This window comes from Cynocephalus volans, chromosome 4 (assembly GCF_027409185.1).
Source record: "Cynocephalus volans isolate mCynVol1 chromosome 4, mCynVol1.pri, whole genome shotgun sequence".
Classification (NCBI taxonomy): Eukaryota; Metazoa; Chordata; class Mammalia; order Dermoptera; family Cynocephalidae; genus Cynocephalus; species Cynocephalus volans.
This window is the reverse complement of record NC_084463.1, coordinates 18,869,974-18,881,998: the sequence shown is the minus strand read 5'-3', so window position 1 is coordinate 18,881,998 and position 12,025 is coordinate 18,869,974. Positions and strand designations below refer to the sequence as shown.

At 37.3% G+C, this 12,025-nt stretch overlaps 1 protein-coding gene across 1 annotated transcript in view; it reads left to right on the top strand.

Annotated features, from left to right (window-relative positions):
• Nucleotides 1–5,792, top strand: part of CLMP (CXADR like membrane protein) — a 99,637-nt gene extending 93,845 nt beyond the window's left edge. Inside the window, exons 6-7 of the mRNA XM_063093746.1 lie at nucleotides 3,751–3,892; nucleotides 4,480–5,792. Of these exons, the coding sequence (XP_062949816.1) occupies nucleotides 3,751–3,892; nucleotides 4,480–4,780 (443 nt within the window). The 3' untranslated portion in view covers nucleotides 4,781–5,792. The remainder of the gene's footprint in view (nucleotides 1–3,750; nucleotides 3,893–4,479) is intronic.
• Nucleotides 5,793–12,025: the final 6,233 nt, after the last annotated feature.

The following is a 12,025-nucleotide window of genomic DNA, read 5'->3' as shown; positions in this document are numbered from 1 at the left end:
AGCATCAGCCTTGGAGCCAGATAACTGCCTGGATTTCAATCTCAGCTCTACCACTAACTATATAGTACTGTGGGCACTTTACTTCCCTTTCCACATTTCCCAATCTATAAAATAGAAAAAGAAAAAGAATACAGAATAATAGAAACTACCTCACAGAGTTGTAGTGAAATGTAAATTAACACATTTACTTACCACTGCCTAGGAAGAGTGCCTGACATAGAGGGTGCTCAATATTAGCTCAGACGGTGAGAGCGTGGTGTTACAACACCAAGGTCAAGGGTTCAGATCCCCATAGTGGCCAGCCGCAAAATAAATAAATAAATAAATAAAATAACACCGGCTATTATTATCATTATTTTCCCTTAATCAGTTTGGTAAACTGTAGACTTTTGAACCGAAGCCCATGTCCTCAAGCCATGACAGCAGTGTTCAAATTGATTTGGTGCAATAAATAGTATGCCAGGCTTATAATGTAGAGATTGAGTCTTGAAAAAAGATGGGAAAAACCAAGCTAAAAGACAAAAACTAAGTGTGTATCTATTATCTATTTCTGTGTAACCAATTACTCCAAAACTTAGTGGCTTAAGATGGCCTTTATTATCTGTTAGTTCCTTCAAGTCAGAAATTCAGGAGTGGCTTAGCAGGGAGATCTGGCTCAGTGCCTCTCCTCAGGACAGGTGGTAAGCAAGATGTCAACTAGTGCTGCAGTCATTAACAAGGCTTGACTGGTGCTGGAGGATCTGCCTCTCTAAGATGGCTCATTCACATGGCTGTTGGCTGGAGGCCTCAGTTCCTCACCATATGGTCCTCTATATAATATAAAGGCTCTTAGCAGCTGGCTTCCCACAAAGTAAGTGATCTGAGATCTAAGAGATCTAAGATCTAAGGGAGGGAGCTGCAGTGCTTTTTTATGATGAAGCCTCAGATGTGACATACCAACACATCTGATGTATTTGATTCATTAGAAGTGACTCATTAACTCCAGACCACACTCAAAGGGAGTAGAATGAAGCTCTACCTCTTCAAGGGAGAAGCAGCAAATAATTTGTGGATTTATTTTTAAAACCATCAAGAGTGTGAAGTCTAATAACTAAGGTTTATAAATATATAATAAAGAATTCTTTTTTTTTTTTTTTTTTTAAAGATGACTGGTAAGGGGATCCTAACCCTTGACTTGGTGTTGTCAGCATCACGCTCTCCCAAGTAAGCCAACTGGTCATCCCTCTATAGGGATCCGACCCTGTGGCCTTGGTGTTATCAGCACCACACTCTCCCAAGTGAGCCATGGGCCGGCCCTTATAATAAAGAATTCTTTCAAACCAGTGAGAAAATAACTAAACCAAAGTGGGCACAGAATGTTACTGAAGTATAATTTTAAAAAGGTAAAATCTTGACTCTGACAAATAAATATTTTATTTAATTCATTACTTAATAAGGCAGTTAGTTAAAACTGGTCCGAAGAGCATTTGAGAAGTTAGGTATCTAGAGACAATTTAACATAAAGATGTTAAGATCGCTGGGTTAGACATTAAACTGGTTAATGTCCTATAGAATCACAGACTGTAATTTCTGGGTCATCTGTTTAGCTGGAACAGCAATTATTTCCATCTCTACTGGACAGAGGTTTAGAAGTTGCCCCTACAGAATTGTAAGTTGCCAAGCACTGTACTTTTTTTTGGACTGTTTTCAAGTTTCAGATTTTTTCTAATGACTTTGACAGTTGATAGGAGAAATATAAATGGTTAATAAACATAAATAAGAGGAACAAAAAAACCCTACCTTTTTATTTTAAGCTGTCAGATTAGTACAGATCAAAAAAGTATTACCAATTATTGGAAAGGTTTTGAAGAAACAGGTGCTTTTATATTTTTGACTAGAGTATAAATTGGTGGCACAATTTATCTTCATCTATAGATTTTGGGGGGGTAGATTTATTGAAGTAAAACACACAGAGAAGAGTGCATAAATCTTAAGTGTACAACTCAATAGTTTTTCAAAGTGAATATACCTGTGTAACTAGCATCATGATTAAGAAGCTGCCACTACTTCTCACCACTCCTCCATATCCAGATCTCTAACTTTATCGATTACTTTTCCCTGGAATCACTCCATTTGTGTTTGGCTTCTTTCACTCCACACTATGTCTTTGAGATTCATCACTGTTGTTGCCTGTAGCTATAATATGTTCATTCTCACTGTTTTACAGTATTTCATTGTATGAGCATACCATAATTAGTGATCCATTTTGCTTTAGATGGAAAAGTGCATTCCATTTTATCCAGCAACATTTCTGTGAATTTATCCTTTAGAGACATTCCTCAAGTGTGCAAATATATATGGAAAATAATAAATTATTTTCAGTTGTGAACTGAAAGCAACCTAAATTTCTATTAATAGACAGTCCATCTAGATCAGGTGATCTTGGGGGTGGAACACTGGGGAAACAGCATTCCCTAATTGAAATTGCTTAGGTAAAATAAACTCCAGTCCTTTGAGACCTTAAAGATTTTCAAAGTCCAATTTCTTTAAAAAATGAATTTTTATATTACAAGGTCATTTGGTTTTTATAAAGATAGTAGAACAAGAATAAACAGCAAATTCTGTTGACTGTAACTCCGAAATACAAGCAATATCTATCTGCCTGTTTCTATGTACATTACTTCTACCCTAGCCCAATTCACCATCATCTCTAGTCTGCACTATTGTAAGCCTCCTGACTGGTATTCCTGTTTCCTTTCCTACCTCTCCACAATCCATTTTCCCAAGAGCAGCCATTCTCAAATGTAATTTGGGTCATGTCAGTTTTACATTGCTCTTACAATAAAATCCTTGCCCAGCTTATAGGGCCCTGTGTCAGCTGGTCCCTTCCTGCCTCTATGACCTCATCTCCCACACTGTCCCTTGCTCACTATGCTCCAGATTCACTCACATTCATCACACTTGCTACTTCTTCTGCTTGGAATTCTCTATTCCTAGACATCACAAGATAGTCTTTTATATCTCAACTCAAACGTCACCTCCTCAGAGTCCTGACTACCCAAACTTAAGTGGGTACCCATTCCCCATCTAAAATATCACTCAAACACTTTTGCCTTCACAGAATTTATCCATTACCTGAAACTATCTTTAGTTGTTTACCATCTGCTTTCTTCCTTATGGAACGTAAACTCAACAAAAGCAGAAACCTTGCCTGTCTTCACCAGTGCCTAGATCTGTGCCTGGCTCAGGGTAGGCACTTAATAAATATTTGGTGCATGAATGAAAAAGTGTGTGTTACTAATGTGTAAATCACATTTACCTTGACTTCTGAATTTCTAGGATCCAATGGCAAATACGACACAGAGTCTAACATTGTAGGTTATATTGCTTTTTATTTTACTTGTGGGAGAAGAGAGAAGTTAGCAAGGAAGTTGGCAGAGCCAGAGGACCATCCAAACGTCATCCTATTAGGGTCCTATCAAATCTTTGAACATGATACAGTAACTCTCCCAGCTCCATTTTTAGCATCTAAACCAATCAAGACATTCACTAAAATCTGGGCCAACTGCTGGTGAAGTCTGTGATTCACTAACTACAATTACAAAAATATCAAGAGAGATAGTCATGCAACAAGAAAGGGTAATGGGGTACTACTCAGGAAGACAGATATAAAGACCTAACAGTATTCATTCTGTCCATGACTCATGTTGCGTTCATGTATTTCCTAGCTTATGTTTGGTTTTACTTGTGCTTTTGCTTCTGAGAAAATAGATGTACAAAGCATCGGCATGGTTGCAGGAGCAGTAACAGGCGTAGTGGCTGGAGCCCTGCTGATTTTCCTCTTGGTGTGGCTGCTAATCCGAAGGAAAGACAAAGAAAGATATGAGGAAGAAGAGAGACCTAATGAAATTCGGTAAACCTCCTCAGATCCCCACTTCTGTTGGGCTTCTTCTAGGGCCAGCTCCATGATGCTCAGTCAGTGTAAATATCCCCAGTTTCCTCTAATCATGAATCTATTAAAAGGATTATTCTGGTAGGTAGGAAGTTCCAGCCTAAGGACAAAAGGTCTGGTTTATCTTGACTTTATTATGAAAGTAACTCTCCTCAGAGACTTAAAATTTCAACTTTACATTACTTCTGATTAACTTCCATTTATAAAGTGCATACAACCAAGAACAGGTATAGCCAATGAGCCATGAAAGGGCTTATGTAAACAAACCCTAAACTGGAGTGCTGTTTAGACCATTTCAGTGGTGAGATCATACTCTCCCCAGTGTAACAGGGTTGACCTCTGGGCTAACAAAATATTTGCCTAAGCCAAGCATTGAGTCTTAAGAAATGAGAAGTACCCATTTCCCTAAATGGCTGCTTTCCAATGGTACTATTTGACATTTACGGCTTGATGAATTCATTGGGAAACCTCAGAAAGAGGCAACCATAGTGGAAACTATCATAGTCCTACCAGTATTAAAGTTTTCTTTGCTGTTTTTTTCTCTTCAGAGAAGATGCTGAAGCCCCAAAAGCCCGCCTTGTGAAACCTAGCTCCTCTTCCTCAGGCTCTCGGAGCTCACGCTCTGGTTCTGCCTCTACTCGCTCCACGGCAAATAGTGCCTCCCGCAGCCAGCGGACACTGTCAACCGAAGCAGCACCCCAGCCAGGACTGTCCACCCAGGCATACAGCCTAGTGGGGCCAGAGGTGAGAAGTTCTGAGCCAAAGAAAGTCCACCATGCCACTCTGACCAAAGCAGAAACAACACCCAGCATGATCCCCAGCCACAGCAGAGCCTTCCAAGCTTTCTGAACTAGAATGGACTTGACTCCAATGCTTTCCCAGGAGTTGGGGTCTTAGGACTCTTCTAGTCACTGGAGCTCAGACACCAGCCACACAACCCCCTCCAACCAGATAAGAGATTTAAGTAGCAGTCAGCATTGCATGGAACAGATACAGATGAGCACTTTCCTTATATGACACCGAACAAGCAAAAGGATGTACACTGATCATCTCCAAAAAGGCATCTCGCAGTGCCTTTAGACCGGAGTGGGGAAAGCAGGGATGTTTTGTATCAATGCTTTGGATTCACCGTTGTCAGGAAGAAATGGGATGTTGTTTGTAAATTTTCTATGCATTTCTGCAAACCTACTGGATTATTGTGATTATTCATATAGTCAAGCAGAACCCACAGCCTTATATTAACACCTATATGCACCAAGTACTGGGCTAATTGCTTCTAAGAAACTCCTAGAAAGGAAACATGTCTCTTCTATTGCGATTTGACTTCATTTGTCATAAGGTTTGGAAAATAATTTCAAGGGGATTTCAATAGTGGGAGATGGAGAAGAATGACTGCGTTTCTACCACTGTCTACTACTAATCTTCCTACTTATATTAAACCCTAAAATAAGAACTAAAAAAAGGAGTCCAAAATGTGTGACAAGCAGGCTGTGAAAAGCTTTCCATCTTAATGATATTCAGAGGATTGCTGACAAACAGAAATATATACTGGAGTACTGGCCAGCCGCCAAAAAAAAAAAAGTATATACTGGAGCAATTGTGGATTTTCCCTCAAATCAGATGCCTCTAAGGACTTCCCTGCTGGATATCTGTGAAGGAAGAAAACACTCACTACATGTCCATTTAACAATGTCCTTACAAATATGTCTTAGAGAAAGAGATCTTCCAAAGACACTAAAAGATGACCTGTCATACCATTATAGCCTCTTCTTTCTGAGAATATGTGAAACCAGAATTTCAAGATTTACTAGATTAGAAAGGGAGATTAGATCAGTTTTCTCTTCATATGTAAGGGGGCCATATAAGGAAGTTTAGTATTGGACCAAACTTGGAGCTTCTTTCATTACTTTCATTTTAGAAGGATGTAAACCTGGGACTTTTGATGATTCTAGGCCTTATGTTATTGAAAAGATCAGAGGATACCAATATTTCCTAGAGGTATTACAAGTATGTGCCATCATTATTCCCTCCCAAAAGGGTGAAACAGAAAGAAATTCAGTATTTTCCCAGCCTCAGCCTCCAAGGAAGTCTAGGTCTGGGCTGGAAGGAAAAGGAACTAGCATTCGGGAAGAGATGGCGAGAATAATTAGTGGGTGGCAGAGAGGGCTGGGCTAGAGCCTGTTAACATTTTAGTTGTCAGCATCTTGGAAAGAATTAGCAGAAAGGATTCACCAGGATAACTACTGGAAGAACTGATACATGGGAGAAGAGGGGTGTCTGAGAAATAAAAAGAAAGCAGCAGGCTCCAATAACTTGCCTTTTTAATAGTTTTGACTACTATGATTATTATGGCATGAATGCTAAACCTGAAATAGCCCTTCAAGTATCCTAGCACAAATGTCAACTGATCACCATTGGAAGAGCAGAATATTTATTATGAAAAGGAAAGCAGGCTAGAGGAAAGAAAAAGTAATGCTGAATATAATGATGAAAGCATTGTTTCTAAAATGGGAATCAGATGCTTAAAGGGAAAAGGCTGACCAAGGATTCTGCCCCATGTCTCTAGTTTTTCAATCCTACATTTAATTCTCAAAATAGTGTTCTCATATAGTGCAAACACATTTCTTTTTAAAGTCCCTTGGAGATTATCTTTGGGTAAAAGCTTTAAACTGAGCTATGTCTTCCTCTAAAAAAGGTGAGAAATGAGAGACATTGAGGAAGTAACATAAAGAGTGTCTGCAATTAATTTAAGAAGAATGACATATTTGGAATGCTTCTTATACCAATACTGTCTCACTGTAAGATATAAAACCCCTTCCTCTGACTACATTTTTATTCTACAGACAGTGTGTATCCAGGCAACGTTATCACTTCTGCTATGTAATTCTGAGAATTCTCATTCCTAGAATACCTGAGCCCAACAAGTACATTATGGGGGCTGCAGCCATATATCACTAGCAATTTTCTCTTATCATTATTTATTACCTTTGAACCTAAGGTTGCCTGCCTATGCCTTTGAAAGCAGGAATCAGTTTCCTTTGCATGAAAAGAAGGGTTAGATTATTTAAACATTAGTTATCAGAAGACTAAAATACCAGTTAAATATCTAAATTATTCTGGAAACCTATTTACAAAAGAAATCTACAAAAATGCACAAAACAGATTATGCTAAGAGCTGAGAAGTAATTGAAGATTCTGAGAGATAAGGTGCTGAAGTCTTGGTAATGATAGTGCCAATTCTCTTTGAGTCAGGCATTTGGGTCCAGATATGACAGGTTCTGGGCTTAAGATAAAGTTAAAGGCACTACTTATTCCAAACCATATTCCCTTGACTTTGCAAGTCAAATAAATTTGATTTTTAATATGAAACAAACAAAAGGATAAAATAACTAAATGGTAGAAGAGAAAATGTTTGTAGGAAGAAGATGCAGATGAAATGATACGGATGTTTAGAAAGTAACCATTTCAATAAAATATATAAGCCAAACTTAAATTTGTAAAATAACGAAGTTGATGCCTTTGTCGTTACACTATATAAAAACATTTTCAGAACTGCTGTTGCAAAAAGACATATACAATTTTGTTTCATTCTGGTGTTAAGCTGCTTATATTTCAATTTTAACTTCCAAGTTGCCTTGCAATTGGGACTGTGTTTGAGCATCACAAAAACCAAATATTTAATATAGATGCATCTGTATCTCAACTGAAAAATAAGTAAGTAAAGGTGATACTGTAGGAGAGGCTGAAGCTCACATAACCTGCAGTGGAAATTTGTTTATCAGCTTTTTGCCAATAGAACAGAAGTACTCGGACTGAATATGATGTATTATTTATAGATTTCAGTCACATGTATACCAACTACTTTTTTCTCTCACTTGGCAATATGTTAAGTATAAGTAATATACCAAGAGATGACAGAATTGCTGTCCTTAAAGACTTTATCAAAGTTAACAAATAATAATTACCAAACAATTATTCTGTGCCAAGGTGAAGTGCCAACAGAGAAGCATACAAAAGGGGTTCAAATAAATCTGGAAAAAACTTCACAGAGGTCCATCATAATATAATAGCAATTATCACTTAATGAACCATTATCATGTACCAGGCACTCTAAAGTACATTATATATTTTGTTTCAATTTCATACTCACACCAACCCTATATGGATATATTTATACTCTTATTATACAAATTAAAAAACTAAGACTCAGAGAGGTTAAGTCAGTAGCACAGCCAGGATGTTATTATGTTCTATCAGAACTGTCATATCTCGATTAATCGCCATTCTCATTCCTGAAATCCTCAAACCTACACGCTACACTATGGATTTTCCCTTCTCTTTGCTTTCTTCCTTGCTCTAAAGCTTTTCACCATACCTGGGACACACTTAGTTCATTCAGTTAAATAAGTCCAAATCGTTTAGTTTTCTGAAAATTTGGATATAATTTCCAACTTCATATCTGCCTGTGATGTTTTTATATGGTAAAGTAATGATGGGGTTAAATCTTGTAACATATAATTTTTGTTGAATGTTAAGCACAAAGTATCTTGAACACACCAACGATAAGAAATTTAGTTTGTCAGGTCTTTTGAGAGGCAACAAGATAAACTGCATTGAGACTACAAAATAATAGGTACAGTTGATTCTACAAAGATAAGGGCATATCAACTTATTAAAAATGTTTATAGAGGTCAAACACTTCAGAGACCCCATATTTATTAGTAATTGTGTTTATAATTATTTGGAGCTTTTTCTCTCTTGTTTTTTATAATCTTGTTTTTGTTACTACTTCTGGATGAAAAAGTTATGAAAAAGGAAAATTCAATCAGTTTTGCTACTTATAAGCATCTCTCATAAAGATTTCAATTAATAAAAAATAAAGAGCATAACCAATAAGGAGCACAATTTATACAGCAACTCCTCTCCACAGTGCAGTGGCTAACCAAGATGATTTTTTAAAAGGAGTTTAAAATTAACAAAAAGGTAAGCAATCTAGCCTAAAAGTAGAAGCTGCGGAATAAAGTAGATCTGATTTTGAAAACTTCAGGTTCAGCTAGGAATCCTAAACAAAGTATTTGATCTATCTGAGCCTCAATTTCCTTATAATTTATAGCTGGCTGCAGTTAGAAAGTCAAAATATTAATAACAGCTTAACTCATTCTGGTTTCAAATTTCCCTGATGAAATGCAGTAAATACACTCAAGTCTTTGGGCAATCAGGGCATACAATGCATCTTTTAGTCATGTCACTAGGTCCAAGAAGGGTTGTTTTTAATATCAGAGGTTTTGAAGCAAGGAACTATAAGCTCAACATTCTTGTATGTTTAATAATTTTTTTAAATGCATATTTAGTAACACTGCACCACATAATTCTAATACATACTACCCAATTAATTATTTTGTTTTATTTATTCTTTTGGAAGCTGTGGGATCTGAAACCTTGACTTTGGTGTTATAACACCATGCTCTAACCAACTGAGCTAACTGGCCAGCCCAAATTATCTAACTAAATTCTAAACCATAACCTTTTTTTTAAAGAGAAAGAACTCAAAGGGCTGTCTACCCCAGGTTTATTAACCTGTTATTTGCATTTTTCTTAATGAATTATGGCAACTCAATCTGTTTAGAAGTTTTTTCAATTAACAGTACCCTAATACTCTTATCTCAATAATTACCAGTAATTATACAGCAAAGCAATGACTCTATAAAATCTTAGTTTGTTCCTTCTTACTCTGTACTGACCCATTACAGGGTCTTCTTCCCTTTCTCCTAACTTCTTGGGGAAGAAGTTGGTGACTCTATGTAGTAACTATCTCCAAAATGACTTGTTTCTTCTGAATTCAAATTCTATCTGCACCCACACCATAAACTGAGCATGCTAGTCTGTTTTTCTTAATCTTTTCGTTATTAGACTAGCTTTGAGTGTTAAGGGAGAAGACAGAAGCTGTTAATGTGTTATGGGTCTTGCATGTCTGAAAATTTGATAAAAGACTTTGGACCCTCTGATACTTACAGACTTAAGAATCCTAGGGAATAAGGGAAATAACTGCAAGGACAGGCAAAGCATTAGACATTTTACATGTTATTTTATTTAATTCTCACAACAACCATGAAGGCAATGTTTTACAGAAAGGGAAACTGAAGAAATTATCTATACTTCACAATGCTTGTAAATGGCTTGAATTCTAATTCAGTTCTCACTCCAAACTCCTTGGTCCTTCCACTCTCCCATGGTGTTTACAATAAATAGACATATAAAATAAGAATGGATACTAATACTGACAAGGAACTCCTGAGGCAGATCAGTCTGATAGAGTTAAGGATTATGAGACTTTTAGAAGTCACACAATCTAATCTTCATTTTAATATGAATTCACCTTTACACCAATGTTGGTGTTTTATTTTTATTTTTATTTTTGGTGGCTGGACACTATGGGGATCTGAACCCTTTGACCTTGGTGTTGTAACACCATGCTCTAACCAACTGAACCACCCAGCTAGCCCAATGTTGGTGTTTTAGACAGCAGAAAGCAGATGTTTTAAGAGGACAGACACTGTAGCCAGACAGATTTGAAATCCAGGTTCCACAATCTAACTTTGTGGTTTGGCTTAATCATTTAATCTCTCAGTGCCGTTTCCTCATCTACAAAATCGGGATGGAAACAGTTGCTAAATCTTAGACTTGCAGTGATAATTAAATGAGGTAATATATGCAAAGCACTTAGAACAGTGCTTGGCAAGTGATAGGCATGCAAAAATGTTAACCTTGATCCTATACCCCAATCAGAAGCCCTAGACTCGAGACTCCTCCACTGTATTCCTGTGCACCCAAACTTTAATTTTATATCTTGAATAAACATGCTGTCTAAAACCTTGTGCATTTAAAGAAGTGGAGACAGAGCATTCACTATATTCTGAGCTTTAAATATATAAACTCTGAATCATTCCATTTAATAAGAACATAGTCCAAGTCCTAGAACACATTTTGAGTGGCCAGAAACACAAGATCATTTGTTCTGCTTCTTTAATCACTGCTATTGGATGGGATACCCCAGACCAGTGGATTTGGGCCCCAGTTCTATTTTCCACTAGTTCAATGACTAAAATGTTGTGTATAGTTCACTGGTTAATTACAAAAATGCAAAATGCAGAGTGTGGTTCAGAACTTGCACTTGTTAAACTGGGACTTCAAGCTCTTCAGTGAAAAGGAAGTTTGCAGATACCAAAGCAATTGAAAGGAGCGGCCAACAGTACACATCTTCCTCTTCCTGGAGTTGGAGTTAAGTGTGCTCCTAGAAAGGAAATAATACTACAGTGTAACTAATAAAAAAGACCAAAGAATCTAGAATCAAAAGAATTAGGTTTGACTCTAGCTCAGCCAGCTGTTTATGTTCCCACAAATATCTCTGGGCCTCATTATTTTCCTAATACAATGATGAATAATAACGTTAAGGCCACTCGTTTGGGTCCCTTTATCGGCTTGCCGCCAAAAACAAAAATAAAGAGGATGAATAATATACACCTCAGAGAACTGCTGTTTTGGTAATTAATGGGGAAAAAATGAAAACACTTTGTATATCATAAAAGCATTGTATAAAATTAACTTCTTGGGAGATGGGGAGAAGCCAAGTATATAGACCTCCAGGGACTCCAGGCCATCATTCCCACCCAAAAGGCAAATATGAAAAGAAAATTCTTCCTTCATATGTTTGAGTCTGTCTCCAGGCTTTACTGGCTTTGACAAGGACAAGGTGTCCTTATTCTTCTGACAGCCTTCTTCGCACTGTCTGGAGACCTTCTAATTCCAGCCCCGCCTCTAAAAGTTCTCTTAATGTAACCTTAAAAAATCTTTTCACCCATCTGTACCTACTTATTTACTAGATAGGAATAAAAGCTGCCCTGCCTGTTTGAATGAAAGGACACAGAGAAAGCCTGCCAGGTAATGAAACAGGCCCAAATGCCTGCCGCCATACCTCACAACTTAAAATTCTAGGCACCACCGAGGGCACTAGCTCAACCTTCGCACAGCCTGTCACTTAATTTTTCACAGAAGTCACGCAGGAAAAATATTACCTCAAGCCACTGGAAATAAATC